At 46.4% G+C, this 15,913-nt stretch overlaps 6 protein-coding genes across 6 annotated transcripts; 2 read left to right on the top strand and 4 right to left on the bottom strand.

The window, feature by feature from the left end:
* Positions 1-68: 68 nt before the first annotated feature.
* FSUBG_2013 (SET domain protein) lies at positions 69-1,467 on the bottom strand (the record flags this gene model as incomplete). Its single annotated transcript, XM_036679742.1, has 2 exons — positions 69-1,046; positions 1,099-1,467. 2 exons carry the CDS (start codon positions 1,465-1,467, stop codon positions 69-71), a joined length of 1,347 nt encoding a protein of 448 aa, XP_036542289.1.
* A 1,649-nt stretch (positions 1,468-3,116) lies between these two features.
* Positions 3,117-4,580, top strand: FSUBG_2012 (n amino acid transport system; the record flags this gene model as incomplete). Its single annotated transcript, XM_036679741.1, has 2 exons — positions 3,117-4,475; positions 4,527-4,580. 2 exons carry the CDS (start codon positions 3,117-3,119, stop codon positions 4,578-4,580), a joined length of 1,413 nt encoding a protein of 470 aa, XP_036542288.1.
* An 846-nt stretch (positions 4,581-5,426) lies between these two features.
* FSUBG_2011 (uncharacterized protein) lies at positions 5,427-6,299 on the bottom strand (the record flags this gene model as incomplete). The annotated part of the gene is made up of 1 exon (XM_036679740.1): positions 5,427-6,299. One exon carries the CDS (start codon positions 6,297-6,299, stop codon positions 5,427-5,429), a length of 873 nt encoding a protein of 290 aa, XP_036542287.1.
* A 1,746-nt stretch (positions 6,300-8,045) lies between these two features.
* Positions 8,046-8,743, bottom strand: FSUBG_2010 (serine protease precursor; the record flags this gene model as incomplete). Its single annotated transcript, XM_036679739.1, has 3 exons — positions 8,046-8,257; positions 8,403-8,563; positions 8,622-8,743. The coding sequence occupies 3 exons, from the start codon at positions 8,741-8,743 to the stop codon at positions 8,046-8,048; spliced, it is 495 nt and encodes a 164-aa protein (XP_036542286.1).
* Positions 8,744-11,129: 2,386 nt separating this feature from the next.
* FSUBG_2009 (gEgh 16) lies at positions 11,130-12,526 on the top strand (the record flags this gene model as incomplete). Its single annotated transcript, XM_036679737.1, has 4 exons — positions 11,130-11,244; positions 11,298-11,590; positions 11,644-11,752; positions 11,802-12,526. 4 exons carry the CDS (start codon positions 11,130-11,132, stop codon positions 12,524-12,526), a joined length of 1,242 nt encoding a protein of 413 aa, XP_036542285.1.
* Positions 12,527-13,893: 1,367 nt separating this feature from the next.
* On the bottom strand, positions 13,894-15,551 carry FSUBG_2008 (uncharacterized protein; the record flags this gene model as incomplete). Its single annotated transcript, XM_036679736.1, has 5 exons — positions 13,894-14,246; positions 14,296-14,726; positions 14,780-15,282; positions 15,339-15,485; positions 15,528-15,551. The coding sequence occupies 5 exons, from the start codon at positions 15,549-15,551 to the stop codon at positions 13,894-13,896; spliced, it is 1,458 nt and encodes a 485-aa protein (XP_036542284.1).
* Between the last annotated feature and the right edge of the window lie 362 nt (positions 15,552-15,913).

Here is a 15,913-nt window from a genome sequence, read left to right as displayed (position 1 = left end):
CCTGATTGTTACAGCACAAATACACATAGACAGAAAATCTTTATTTTAGCTATCTATCTAAGATGAACTCAAGACTTTTGCCTAAACAGCCACTCCTCAAACTCCACAGTGTCACAACCACCCAATGCTTCTTCTTTACCAGTCTTCCATCTCATAGACAGGGCGCCGAAGCTACTATGTGTTGTAGGCTGCAATGCAAACGATTTAATTCTAAAAGTCTCTGGACTGTCTTCACCCTCGCAAATGACCCTTGCTCGGTATGATCTCTCAGCGAGCGTAGTAGCCCGGCCGACATCTCCATGCGCAATGCAAATCTGGAAGGCGTCGTAGTAGAGCCGGGCGTGGTGCTGCACAGCACAGATGCCGTATTCCTCTTGTAGAGTATGAAGTAGTGACAGACAGTCTTTGAGGATGGCCTTTGGATCACTCATCATAGAAAAGGGATTTCCAATATTAGCATCAAGATGTTGGATTCGCCCTCGACGAACGTCGCTAGCTTGGAGTTGCGATGGAGGTGAAGAACATAGAGCGCATACGCAGTCAAAGCCGAACGACTTTTTGAGCATAGGTCTTCGCACGTTAGATGGGCCTCCTTCGTCGTAAGAGATGGTGATCTCCTCTCCTGCCTTGATGGGTCGTATGGCGTGAATGGTCTCGTGGCCTGCTTCGTTGTTCCAGTTGTTGTGCGAGTTCGCTAGACAACTGTGATTGATCAAGGATATCGCAGGATAGACACCGCCAACGTCAGAGCCTGAGCCACATGGGAGAGCATTTGTTCTGACGATTCCACTGAAGGGGTATTTGCCGGGGAAGTTGTTGTGAAGGGACAGGAACTCCCGTTGCTGCGACTTGGACAAAGCCTTCAACTTTGTAGCCACCGTGGCTTCCAAATCGCCCGGGGCCATAGGGTTAGCCAGCAGAAGTGGCTTTTCACAAAGAATACGGGTCCCAGTAGGAATATCAACTTTGGCAATGAGGCCTCTGCCTTTTCCAGGGATATCCCTAACTTCGAAAAGGGGCACATCAATGGAGCTTGAGGGATCGGGCTGCGAGAAGGTCATTAGGAGAGGAAGGGCATGTGATGGCTGTTTAACATACTTTGTTGTAGAGCTCAAAAGAGTCATTAACTTCATTCCATGAATAGTAGCCAAATGAATCACATCCATCATTCCATGGCTGAACACGAGGGCCGAAATACAGGCGAGCAAGGTGGATTATTGAGGAGATATAGTCGTCTATGTTCCCATTTCTATTCAGTTTAGAACTGAAGCGTAGAAACTTGTGGCCTTTGAGAGGAAGGAGGGGATGTTCTCCGACTTCAAATTCGATGTAGTTGGCCTTGATCTTGACTTTACTGTCATCTTCATAAACGGCCTTGACGTGGTCGATGAATTCCTTCCATTTCTGTTGATCCTCAGCCCCGGAAGAGAGGCGAGGGACCATGTCAAATCCAGCGTCGATACCCATTGCGAAAACGTATACCAAATCTTGTCATGTGCTGATACTGATTCCGTGATTTGATCTGGTAACTGAGGGAATGGTATTGTGATGGAGTGGGACTTGGTACATCGGAGCAAAGGACTTTGCCGCGAGATCAAACAATGGTCTCAAGAGAAAGAGATGGAGAAAATACTGGCTGAATACTTGTTCGCGTGAAGGAGACAGGTCAGCGATAGGGCATGTACTGTCTCAGTCTGACTTACGGTCTGAATGACGAATAGGCGGATTTGACCAGAACCAATACACGTATGAGACAAAATTTAGCGCCTCTATTATTGTTGAATCGGTTGTTGGGCCTTTTTGTGATCTCTATTAGGTTACACAGATGCAGGAGGCCGTCGGCCAGTCACGCAGAGATATGGTCGACAGGGTCAATGTTGAAAGTCATGAACAGATGAGTTGATAAGTTTAAGTAAACGTATAGGGTCCGGATTAGATTTTATAGGTAGATTGGAATAATTCACCGAGGCTGCTGCCTGTCCTACCTAACTGGACTGTTTGGCTTGATCTTGGTGTTTGTCCTAATGATTGACAATCTCATGGCTTGTCTGCAAATGCAATCTCACAAACCAGGCTGCCTACCTACCTGTGATTCTTTTACAATTGCAATCAAAAGAGAAAAAGTGAGTTCCTTTGTGCTACACAATTGCATAATTGCATTGCAGCATACAGTTTTGCAGGCTATCCTGATTCTGGCCAAGTCGTAGACGCACAAACAAAAGAGAGGAGGCTCAGAAAACTCTGTTATGCAGACAAATACCGACAACTAAGCTTATCAACAATAAAGTATTTCCAAGCATGATCTATTGATCAAGAAACATTCGATTCGGGCCTTAATGAAGAATTTGTCGCGATATGTCGCAAGCGATTGGCCATAAAAGGTTTTTTCATTTGGCTAGGACGCCCTTTGTCTTGTCATGGCGGATATAACGCCCGGGTTTAGTCGAACCGGCTGTTTCGCGCATCACGCCCTGCAAAACATTCTCTTAGGCGTCATCGGAGCTGAATTGACTTTTTCTCACAGTGATAGAGTTTTTAAGCCTCCTTCTAGTGCAATTCTAGACTAGAAATGCCGCCGTCGTGCAGATATTTTTCTCTAGCTCCAACACATGTGATGCATAACGATACCTCACAAACGCCCGACCTTCCAAGGCCGTATTAGTCCACCACCTTAATCCCTATCATCACGGCCTCAAAAGAAAACAAGTTTGGCTCTAGATAGCACGGACATGTCTTACCCAACTATTACACCAAGCTTCCAGTCACGTAAAATAATCCCGAGGGGAGCCGCATCTAAGAAACTCTACGCGCGCCTCGGCCACCGCCGGCGAAATTTGCATCACGTAAAAGTTACCACTTAAAACTCCACCGCGCGGGATCTTCTTGTGTAATGGAATCCTCGCTATCAACTGCTTTTACGTACAACTTCGACCGGCGGGTTGTTACCCCAGCGTGGAGAAGAGGAGATTCCCCAGACCTTGGCGGTTCTTTAAATCTGGATCTCTGCTTGCTTTTCTCTTTTTCTGAAGCGCAGAGTTGACAGCTCTGACTTGTTCCTTGTTCATCATCATTATTGCTGCTCTTATAGTACTTGCCCTGGAGGCTGAGACTTCATCATGGATACCATCACACCACCCACCGCGTCCAAGAACGTGACGAACAAAGACTCTACCCTTGATCCTGACCAGATCGCTCGAATCGACCACTCCTACGACCAAGCCATCGGCACAGTAACCGACTTCGAGAAACAGAAAACCGCTGAAGGCGAAGCCCGCTTCCGTCGTTTAGGATGGAAGCGACTCGCTGTTATCCTCATCGTTGAGGCCATTGGTCTTGGAACATTCAGTCTTCCAGGCGCCTTTGCGACACTCGGCATCGTCGCGGGTGTATTCTGCTGTATTGCCCTGGGCTTTATGGCCATCTACACAGCATGGATCATCGGAAAGATCAAGGTCCTGTATCCTTCGATTAAACATTATGGAGATATCGGTGGCTTGCTTATGGGGAGGTTTGGTGAGGAGTTGTTTGGCGCTATGTATGTGCTTCAACTCATCCTCATCACGGCCTCTTTCGTCCTCACTGGTAGCATCGCTCTCAACATTCTGGCCGATGATAAAGTTTGCGGTCTTATCTTTAGCGCCGTGTCGGGCTTCATGCTCTTCATCCTAGCTATCATGCCTTCGTTCGCCGAGGCCGCCATCTTGGGTTACATCGACCTGGTCTGCATCATGACAGCCATTGGTATTGCCGTCATCGCATCCGGTGTGAATGCTTCCAATCAACCTGGTGGCATTGGTGCTTCAGACTGGTCTGCTTGGCCTGACCCTGACGCTACTTTCAAGGATGGCATGGTGGCCATCTGCAACATCATCTTTGCTTATTGCTTTGCCATGTACATGACTCCTTTCATGGATGAGATGCATACACCTGAAGACTTTATGAAGTCTGTCTGGACCCTTGGAGGTGTCGAGATCTTCATCTACACTCTGAGCGGTTCGCTCATATATGTCTTCGTTGGCAAGGACGTGGCCAGTCCCGCTCTCCAGTCTCTACCGGGCATTCTACCCAAGGTGGCCTTTGGCGTAGCTCTCCCCATGATCTTCATTTCGGGCGCCATTGGTAATACCGTCACAGCCAAATATGTTCATCTGAGATTCTACAAAAACTCCATCGTTCGGTTCGTCAATACGCCCAAGGGTTGGGTTACTTGGCTCCTGACTCTCGCTGGCATCACAATCATCTCTTGGGTTCTCGGCGAGGCAATTCCCTTCTTCAACGACCTTCTCTCGCTCAGCTCTGCCCTTTTCGTGTCTGGCTTTATTCTGTACTTCCCAGCTGTTATGTGGTACAAGCTGATTTGCAGGGGCAAGTGGTATGCCAGAGAAAATATTCTTCATGCCATTGCTTGCATCTTTACCTTTCTCTTTGGCCTCTTGGTTCTTATTGGAGGAACATATGCCACAGCTTTGGATATCGTAAGTCTTCTATTCATCTTGCTAAGAACTCTCGACTGACACATATTGCAGCAACATCATTATGAGATCGGGGCTTTCCGTACCCCATTTTCATGTGAGGCGTAAGAGGCTATTGGGGAGTCGAGGAGTCAATTGTAGAAATCTATTTAGAATAACTATTTCCCCGCATATACCTGTATCCTGCGTAAAGCGATTGGAATAATGTAGCGCGCAATGGTGACCAAGTTTATCATGTTAACTAGATTAGTCCTGATCACGCTCTCGAAATGCACGTATCTTATTCGTGTGCCCCTAACCAGTGAAGATCCAGTATCAGTCATATGAAAGTCTGGGGCCGAAGCTAGGCGAGGATGATAATTAGTCTTACCAGATCCGACTGTACAGCTGGCAAGGGTCGACGCTTGGTGGCTCAGACGGAAGGAATTTGATGAGAATACGGAGTCTCATCACTCATACAATTGGTCAACGGCGATCTACGAAGCCATGGACCTTTTAGGAAACAACAAGCGACACATTCAATTAGCTGAGTGGTGCTCGGCGTGATGATCTTAGTGTATCAGTGCCAATCATCACGACTACATACGGTCCACACTGTCCTTTAAGTCGTAGTAGAGTCTTGAGTGACGATACATAGTTATAAGTCGGATCCTCGGTATATATGGCCCGAAGTAAACGCGGGATTACGCGACCCTTTCCCCCACGATTGTTGACGCCACGACGCGCAAGGTCCTGGTCAGGGATGACTCTTGAATTGAATAACCTCACTAATGATAACTTGAACCCTATGCAATTTTGTTGAAAGGTTCTTTAGAACTCGGGCTATGGTATGATTATTTGAATGCTATGAGGTAAGTTTTGCCATGAAATGTCCTCCCCAAAGCTTCATTCATTCATCACCACCACTGGAAATGTTGTTTTGTTAGAGCCTCTGATCACTACCGTATGCAGAACTTAACATCCCCACCACCTGTATCCTAGCTCCTGGTATCGCTTATATAGCCGCTCTCTGAATTTTCCCTTTGCCATCTTTTCTTCCTCGGTATCCTCTTCTTCCTCTAGCTCTTCATCGCTATACAGATCCTCGCATTTTCCGTACATGACTTTGAGATACTCGTATGCATATTCTTCACCCAAGCACAGGGGGCAGATAGCGCCGTGACCACAGTGTTCATGCGATAGTACACCCCCACAAAAAAAGCTCGCTTCTTCTCGTGGATCATACAGATATATGTCCAAATCCCGGTTGCCCATACACAAACGGCAGTTTCCATTCTCGAGTCGCGCGATTATATCCGGGACCTCAACGTTGTGAAAGAGGAAGTCTTCTTGGAAGCGCAGATGAGAAACTGGGATCGAGAATGCATTTTCTCGAGCAGACTTGGTGATTCTGAAAAAAGGAAAGGGTTCATTATCTAGTCTCTCCCTCTCTTCTTCGGTGACAGCCTCGTATGAGGGGTCCTTTAGACATTTCTCAAACAGGTCAACATGACCGCCATCCCCGAGCTCGCTACATTCCTTTATCTGGTCAAGAACATTGCAGATCAGAGTAGGCTCTATCCTGCTGCCGTTCGCAGACTTGTGGGTCAATTCGATACCATAGACCAGTTTATAGGTGTTCTCGTCGACAGTGATCTCTGTCAGATCGAGGATCTCCAGCCATAGTTCAGTCGGAAGTGTTTTGTTGCCTTGCTTCGTTGTGATGTGCGAAGGCCCGTGAGAAATAATGTTGCGAATGTAGCTTGCGCCCCAGCAGTCGATATCAAAAATGAGAATCGAGTTAAGCTTCACGAGGCTTTCTAAGTCTTGAGATTCCACCGGCTTCATTGTGAGTAGATGTGGAAGGCGTGGCTGTTTTTGTTGTCAATGGGACTTCGATTGTTCCTCAATGGTACATGAAAGGATGGAGGAGGAAAGAGTAAAGAGGACAATAAGACTGCTGAGTCTTGATTTTATATGTAAATGTTGTCGTCAACTCTATTTTGAGTTCTTTGTATTGCGAATACTTTCGGATTAAGCTCCAGTGGCGATCTATGCTTTCACATCATACTCTTGTTTAGTAATTACCAAGTTACTAAGTTCTGTCTGCTGATTTAAGCTCTCAGCCACAAGTCCCAACTGCAAATAACATGTTTAGCTCACAAATTAGACATTATACCATAGTAACTAACCAAATACCATGCCACATATTCGCAATCACAATAACCCGCCTCATACTAATCGCGAGTTCTTTTACTCAATATTACTACGTAAATCTTTGCAGTGAATACCAATTCTCGGCAATGGTTATAAAGCGCAAAGAACATGTCTAGGTCATGTTATAAATGTTATCCGCCGCGCCATAATGCCTATTAAGCTCGATGTGAAGAGCTAACAGAATTTGCACCAAGATTAAAACACTCTAGCGAGTAGTGTGAGAAATCGTGCGGCCCATGAGGTTATAACTTGAAAGAAGATAGGTTACACTTTTTAAAACACAAAAGGGGGCGTCTATGTTAGTAGCTGAAAGATTCTGCCTGTAAGGACATAAGAAATCGAAGTTTTTGCAGAATATTTAGACTATTAAAGAAAGAAAAAATAACATGAGTTTCTTCATTATCATAAGGAGATTATGGTGGTTTCAAGATGCAGTGCCAGCCGCCCACCCGACCTTGACACCATGAAAGGTGCCTTACATATGTCATTACCTGATCTAGGTATCGTATCAAGAGGATATGCAGAGCCTATTTGGAATAAAATGCTAAGATCAAAGTAATCTGACTAAGTTTCGCAGTTTTATTCTTTTCTTGATCATAGATGGGTGAAAAAACCTGCTCGGGCATACAAAGAATGGAATATTTCATGCCCCGGACCGGCATACCGTAGATTTAGCCACTTATTAATCTATTCATGTATCCCACGAATCTTGTTCTTTAATTTTAGATCCCAAATAGCTTAACCTTATCCCACCTCAGCTTTGCCGAGGTTGCATGAAATCGTATTCCAAAGCGCAATCTCATCCGCAGAGTTTCACAAATTTTTAGCGAGTTATTCCCTCCCAAAAACCACACAGCATATTCAGGCAAATAGGTACTATAACCCCCTTGAAACACCCGCCAGCCGCCCTAGTAAAACACGTTTCCATATTTCGACAAGCAGATTATTTTCCAGCCAACCAAATCTCAGCAGATAAGGAATCAAAACACAAACGAAACTACAAACCGTCCGATGCCAAGACCTGCCACGCCGGTAAGGTCGGATCGAACTGTGAGAGAAGTGTTTCTAGATTCTGGCGTCTAAATGCATGTCATTCACCTTTCAAGACGTTATTGGTGGGATTATCATTCGATGTATGGTCGGAAATAGCCGAATAGGGCGTGACAGGCGGCTGTGGCTTTTCGCCAAAATAACCATTTTCGAGAAGCTTAAAACAATGACATGCTCGTGTATTGACTGTGAAACGCGTGAAACTGACTCGAGTCGTTCCCTTCGGCCGTAATGGCCTTATCGCCTGCACCCTTTCAACTCCTGGTGTTGATAGGTGCGCTTACTTCGCTTCGCCGTTCGTTCTGGATTAACAGGTTGACCGTGTTTTCAGGAAATACCCTTGATGACGTCTTTCAGAGACATGGATGCAATAAGGTTGCATAATTCTGATGCCTTGATATCTTTGAGGCCCAAAAGATATGCCGCGAAGCCAGTAACGTGTGATGTTGCCATTGATGTGCATGACTCGACCTTGACACCTCCCTTGATCCAGGTACTCTTGATACCAGTGCCAAGGGCAAACGCGTCCACGGCGACACCTTAATGTGGCAATGAGGCTCTCGTATCGTTCTGGGCGGTTGCTACAACAGTACAGACCATAGGCTCATTGCTTGGCGAAACGTGAGATGCGTCCGTGTCGTCGTTGCTAGCTGCTGCAGGCAAACAATAAGACTCCATTCACACGCCGCAGCGAGAGAACAACCAATTTCACGATATATATAGCTGCTGTATTGATGGCAGCAGAAGAAGCAGCACTAAAAGACATGTTGACCACAATACCCTTGGGACACTTTCGAGTAGCAGCATCCTCAACGATGGGGTCCATCCCTGCGAGAATTCCCGATCTGCGGCGGATTATTTTCAGTAGCACTCACATAATTCCCAAAGGATGAATAAACTCACGTCTGACCCGCTGTATACTCATTTAGGACCTTGACAGCGAAGACCTGTGTCTTCTTTGCGACACCATACGTTTTAGACCCAATGGTGCCCGCAATACGAGTCCCATGACCGTTGATTGGCATCCAAGTCAGCGTCATCAACAAAGTTCTGCACAAATCTGGCGCGGCCCTCAAATTCGTGTTCTTGGGGTTAGCTTGTTTCATTCTACCGCCTTGCATAAACGATAGAGTAAAGCACTAACAGGGTGGTCAACAGCAGTGCCTGTGTCGAGAACATAAGTGCATGTGCTTTCACTGGCACTTTCGTCATAGGTGTAGATCATCCTTGCCTGATAGTTTGTGGGAGATACGGGCTAGTCCCCGGGGTGCGGTTTTCTGAGTAGATGCTTTATACACGGTGGAGACTTTTTTGATGAAATCGACTTTAGGGTCGTTAGGTAGATCTTTCAGCTCGGATTTGGTAAGGCTAGCTGAGAAGCCATTGAAAGGATTGGAGTAGGTGTAGTCGGTATTGGAGGAAATTTTGGCAACTGTGCTCGCGACAGCTTCAGAAACTGCACCGGTCTTCATAAATACGATGTACTTGCTCTCAGATTCGTGAGCTCCGTAAGCGACGATCCAAGAAGCGGTAATGACGCGCGAGCTAGTGATTAAATAGTAAGGAACCGCATGGTGACAACGTGCTCCTAGCTGTCCCAAAGAAGATTGATGCTGTGAATGACAACTGAGAAGCGACTTGAATTTCTGCAATCGTTAACACCTTGGTCCAAAAGATTTGGTTGATGATAAACAGCTTGAGAGAATTCACAAATAGACGTCCTCACTCTCATATTGCAGCAAAATAACATGGTCTATAAATCTCGTTGATGGTGATAATTATTCAGAATACCCTACGTTAGCAAGAAATTTAGCACTACAGGGATAGCTCCAGGTTCCGCTTATCAAGGCGATAACAACAACAAGAGCTTTCAAAACGATCATAAATCCAAAATGTAAGTCAAAGCTCCAAGATCTGAAGGATTGTGATGCTTTTGGGCTTCTATTATGCCTTGATACTGAGATTTCACTTGTGAAGAGCTGAAGGATCGAGTGGTGCAAGCCTAACGAGGCCCTGCTTGATGGTCTCGTGGTAAGTTGAATTAGCGATGTGAGCCAGCCAATTAGAGTTGAGACGGAATAGCGCAGCGGCCAGTCATGCAAAGCTAAAATTAAACTCGTGCGAAACTTGGGCGAAGTAGCTGCTGACAGTTGAAATCAAGAGCTGAAGCCATTCTATGCTTCTCGATTTCCGGCGATCTCTCTTAAGAAATCGAATGACATTCTGCGTGCGCAAAACTGAAGTCATCCGATAATTCCCAAGGTGCAGAGGCACTGATTTAAGCTTGTGTTACAACCTTATCTATCCTGGCTAAATACCACCATCTCAGATGTGTTTAAGAAATCTGAATGAGAGATTATTCACGTCTGATTTCCTCTAGTAGACTCTCATTGTTAAGTGGTTCTGTTAGCTACCAACTCATTCGCTTCGAGTCCATCGATGAATAACTAGATCTCAACAAGGAAGTCCTCAACAACACGGAACCTGTCCCAAAGCGGTTAATAAAGCCATCAAGCCTCCTAGATTTGCGGCTCCGCAGACCACAAACCTTAACTGCTACGGTGCTACCTTGACTGTATCGAACTACGCGCCCCGATCTACGAGCAAAACGCGTAGACTTGACTTGGCTACGACCAGGACTGCGTCAAGCATCCCGAGAGTGGATTCCACAATATCAATTGGGCTGATGAAGTGTGTGATACGAGAGACGAAGATTCCACGAGAGTTGGAACTTGGATGGTTAATATAAATCTGCATGTAAGCAAAACCCATGGTATTTGGTAACTACCAGCTGAAAATGCATGCCAATAAATATGCGTTTTAAACCAGCCCTTCACGAAACGCCAACCAAGATTACATCCTTACCTTCGGTTCCTGTATTATCAGAAAGTCTATTGCCATGTGATGTGATCATCATTCGATTATCATCGGAAATACAAGTGTTTCGAGACAATATATCCGCCCGTTCCCAGCAGTAAATCTTAACAACACTGAATATGCCCCCAAAACGGTCCGTCTATAGTGACCTTGTTAAGAATCGATGAAACGTGTGTCGCCTTTGAAGCGAGCAAGAACCCACTCAGGTCGGCCCGCTTACACGACCCTGGGCGTTTAAACGTGCCCCCTTCACACAGCTTCCACTTTGTTTTTGATACAGGGGCCGTAGCAGAAACCCTCGCCAGCGAAACCGACATTAAAATATCGGAATTTTTTGGATGCGAAAAATGTATATATACTCGTACGATGCACGATGGGTGAGTTTGTTGTCTTGTCGTCATCAGCTTCAGCTTCTACAGCAAAGTCTTCTCTTCTAGGTCCTGGTGATCGTTTTTTCCTTTCTTCTTCTTTTCTCAACTTTACTATTCTTTGTGCCGGCACATTTCTTTTTAAACTTATCTTCTAACTGTCAAGATGCATTCCTTCAAGAGCATTCTCTTCCCTTTCCTTTTTGCTTTGGCTCATGGGCACTCTGTCATTCTCAATGCCCAAGGTCTCGATACTTCTCCTGCCAGTGTAGGATTCCAAGGTAAGCATGATATTATGAGTGCTTGATTGGCTTGAGACTAATCACGTCGTCAGTTGATCCCGAGATCGCCCGCAACTGTATCACTATCAATCCTTGCCAGCAGGATGCCACTATCATTCGTGATGCAGAGATTACTGCCAACATTGTCAACCAGTGTGGCCGCACTGAGCTGTCTGGTAACATCGATGTCGGCGAGAACACCGAGAACGCCCTTTCTGCTGGGAAGGTCACTCAGGTTAAGGCTGGTGGTGAGGTCACCGTTACCATTCATCAGGTCAACGCCGATGGTGCTGGCCCGTACGTGTGTGATCTCGATGAGAGCAGCAACACCAACACCAACATTCAGGTATGTCTTTTGCCGAAGGCTGGCAGATGAGTATGATCTAACAAGAGGTACAGAACTTGACCGTCACAAATAACGTTCCCGGAACAAACGGTCTCTCTCAGGTCAAGACCCAGGCTTTCAACATCACCGTCAAGATGCCTGATGACCTCAACTGCTTTGGAGGTAAGCGTGTTCAAGCTGCTTAACAAGCCAGCGATTCTAACACAGACAGCATCCACTGGCAACATTTGCACCGTCCGATGCCGTAACAACGCTCTCGCTGGACCCTTCGGTGGCTGCTTCGCCGTCCAGCAGGCCGACTCCGACAAGAAGACCAACACTCCTCAGAACATCAAGACTACTCAGCAACTCCAGGCTATCAACGCTCAGGTCCTCCAGAACCAGAAGGACTTCCCTGATTCCGTCAAGGCCAACGAAAACGCTACCGATGACGAGGCTGAGCAGAACAAGGCTGCTGTTGACGCTCTTCTTGGTAACACCATCGTCACTTCGGCCTTTGCCACTGAGACACCCTCTGTTGCTCTTGGCCGACCTCCTGCGGCTACCGAGACAGGTGCTGCAGGCAACGATAACAACAACAATAACAACAATGGTGGTAATGGCAACAACAACGGTGGTAACAATGGAGGTAACAACGGCGGTAACAACGGCGGTAACAACGGTGGCAATGGCGGTAACGGTCAAGATCAAGGTCAAGGCAACGGCCAAGGTAATGGTAACGGCCAGGGTAACGGTCAAGGCAACGGTGGTCAAGGCGGCCAGAACAACGGTAACAACCGAGGAGGTAACGGCGGTAACCAGGGTGGCCGCGGGGGCCAGGGTCGAGGACAATTCGGTGGCGGTGGTGCCTTTGGCGGATTCGGAGGAAACGCCAAGCGAGCTGCTTCTAAGCTCCGATGGGCCAAGAGATTCTTCGCTCAAGAAGATAACTTCTGATTGACACTTGGGCGAGTGAATAAAGGAAAAGAATATTGGAACAATGGGAGGTAGATGATAGGACAATTCATTTCTGTTCTATTTGACTCGCACATATAGGAGATGCAAGTCACAACTTATAATGTTCTACAAGTACTTGAGTGCTAGGTGGAAGTCTTCGAAATGCAATTGCAATTGTAATTCCAGTGTCAATTGTCTTGCATTAGTATACAGCGTTTTCTTTCAGCCTGTACTATTGCTTGCTCCCGATATCTGACCCTCTCAATTCAGAGCTGTTGAAATATTCCACATCCTCATCTTTCCATTCCAATGAGTCAAAGCATTTCTGCGCAATTTCGCGCCCTTCGGTACCATCCAACGGGAAAAGCCCGTCGTGAAGTTTCTCTCTCAGAAACTTGCTAATGTCCCTCACCCGGCCTTGCAAGAGGAGGATGGCAAGGATGCGGCGATAGGTCTTCGAGGAGGCCCTTGATCGCGTCCCATGTTCGGCTAGGATGATGTCTCGATATTTTGTTGCATCCCTCTCGTTTATCGATGAGGCGATCAGTTCCCTGTAGATGAGGTCCGGTGTTATCAGAGTTTTGAGCAGTTCGTATGGCCAGGTAAATTTCAAATTCTGTCCAGCAATTGGGGTTCTTCTTTCCCAAAGAACTCTATATAAAGGAGTTTGTGTGTCATTGTGTTGGACGGTGGAACTCATCCTGGAAACAGGACTGAGCCGGAGCTGAGCCGGAGCTTTGCTTGTTAAGTGAAACTTGTTTCTGTAAGTAGACAGATTGAGATTTGGCCAATATGAAGTTTGAGTGGAATGTGAAGTGTGAGGCTAGAGGCACATGCGTTAGTAGGAGGGATTAAGTGCGTATGATATACCTGTCCTGTCCTGTCCATCACTCTGAAGTATGAACTGATTCACGCACACTAGATACTCAATCACTCTCGAGTACGTCGTGATTAATGTACAATTCACACAAAGACATCGATTCAGCTACTTCAAGTACTTGGCGAATGTTTTGCTGAATCACATCCGGCAGAAATGCAATCGAAGGGAGTCAGTGACAAATCTTGCGGAGGCATTGTATCATCATGCCAATTGCGATGAGTTTGTATGGTGCGCAATAGAAAGAGAGAATAGATAACGTCGTGGCCGATTCCCCTAACCTTTATGCCGAGTCACTACTGTAGTCATGTGTGAAGGTCCAAATTGTGACAGCAGTTTCAAAACCATCATCAATGCCCTGCTTGCGTAATGCAACGATGAGGAATGCGTTCATGTACGTCAAGCAAGGCAAGATGGATTGGAAATTTCTGTGGTTGTTGAAAGGAATACAGTAGACTAGGTAATCTTGTTATATTGTGTTACAATCAAGTTAAACTCCATGCACTACAGCTTGCATTTCTGCCTCCAGCCCACCAATCACTTCTTCTTTGAATCGTTTCTGAGCATCAGCATCTTCTAGAGAGGCATGATAATCGTCATAAAATCTGATACAATATCTCACAGCATCACCGTATCTCCACGGCATCCTGCCACGGTCAGTCAGTTGACGCAGCCACCTTGAGGCGGTCAAGTAGTTGGTTGAGCTATTTTGCTTCCCGTCTGAGCCCAGGTCCTCTGGGTCTCGATGGCGCTCTATTGACGTTCCTGTTTTGATTTCCATGAGCATAATCGCGAGGCTCAGCATGTTAGTACGGTCCATTTCTGAGCCTCCTTTGCTATCCACTAATCATGAGTGTTAGTTCCTGACCACTCTTTACACTCGATAAATTACCTGACTGATATTGAATGGCGAGATAGGGATATCGCATGTCTGCAGAAGCCTCGCCATCTGGGTCGGGTCGAAAGAACAAGATACTCTGCTTGTTCCAGGATTGGTGAAGCCAGCGAGTGCTCCGAAGCTGGATGCAGGATGATGCCAGTGTAATAGCTAGGCAGTAGAAATCAGATAATGCAAAGGACTGGCTTCTCAGGTCAGGAAGCAGATCCTGTAAACTAAGCCCTGTCCGCATGTTGTGACTACAGGAGCTCTCTGATGGATCAAGTCGACGCAAGACATTCCGATGATCAATAGAAAACCTCAGGTCTGGATGAGAAGCGCTCCGAATAGAATTACATATATCAGTGACTTTATGACCTTGAGTGTGGTTATCGAGGATGTTGGAGGACTGGAAACGCACGCGGCGGTTCCCGTCTTTGTTGGTGCTAAGCAAATCATCAGTCTCTGCCGGATACATCATCAGAGGCAGTATTCATACGTTGGTTCCGGTGGATCGTCAGTTTCCAGACGGAACTCAGCATGCAGCCATGTAGCGATAGTATCTGTCGAAAGTAAGGTACTAAACTGTCTAACATTTCCATATGGACGAGTTGCACCAGATCTGTGGCTGGTGGAGTTTCGAGACAGTCTCTCCTCTAGCATTATGGCAGCCTGATGATTGCAGTTACCGAGGGCGCACCAATTGCTGGACAGGGCATTATGGACTCTGGAAGCATTTCTAGAAATTTCTTCTAGGGGTCCAACGAAGCTAACGGTCATTCTGTCGGTGGTCGGTGTCGATTCGGTTAGCTGATTAGAAGCTGTCAAGATTCTATTCAATCTTGCATTACAATCTTCCAGCTTTTTCATCTCAGCTTTGACTTTATGGCGGCTCCACGTAAACTTCGCTCGCTTTTGTAGTCTGAGAGTCCTTCGTGGAAGTATGGGTTGGGCGATGGGATCGTGCTGCTGTATGATGGCCCCCAAGCCCTTGCGTGCCAGCTATCAAGATTCAGTTACACCATCTCGACACTTGATTGACATAGTTCATGACGAACCTCATCTTGGCCGGCTATATCAAGGCTTGAGGCGATCCAAATCATGCTACCCTCAATATCACGCAGTATACTTATCAGAACCGCATAACACTTGCCCAGCTTTTGTTCTATCTTTTGGAGGAACTTCCCGTCTGTCCAAGAACCATGCTGTGGATTTTCTATCATATTAAATTGTTTCTCTGGACTCACAGCGTTCTTAAGAAGCAACCGCATATTTATCTCAAAGTCCACCTGACATAACGCAAGCTGTCTTGTCATCAGTGATTTGGCTTTCTGCCAGCGGAAGAAAGCCAATGTGAACTCCGACACTTCATCTTGGTGCTTTAGCACCGATAAAATAAGAGGGATTGCTCCAAGAACTAACCCGGCGACTTCAGCCATACTGATTTCAGGTCGAAAGTTGTAGGTCGTAGGTCGGCTTGGACGACGGAAGGAATCTGGGGGAATATGAGCCAAGTTGTGAGGGTGTACGAAAGAGGAAAGAGATGCGATATGATTTGCCTTCGGTTGGCTTAAATCGTACTAGCCAACCATTGGAAGCCACGAAGTGCTGCGAGACTCTAGAGGTGACACAG

Source organism: Fusarium subglutinans (genome assembly GCF_013396075.1).
Source record: "Fusarium subglutinans strain NRRL 66333 chromosome Unknown NRRL66333_c0000018, whole genome shotgun sequence".
NCBI lineage: Eukaryota > Fungi > Ascomycota > Sordariomycetes > Hypocreales > Nectriaceae > Fusarium > Fusarium subglutinans.
This window is presented reverse-complemented; position numbering and strand designations above follow the sequence as displayed.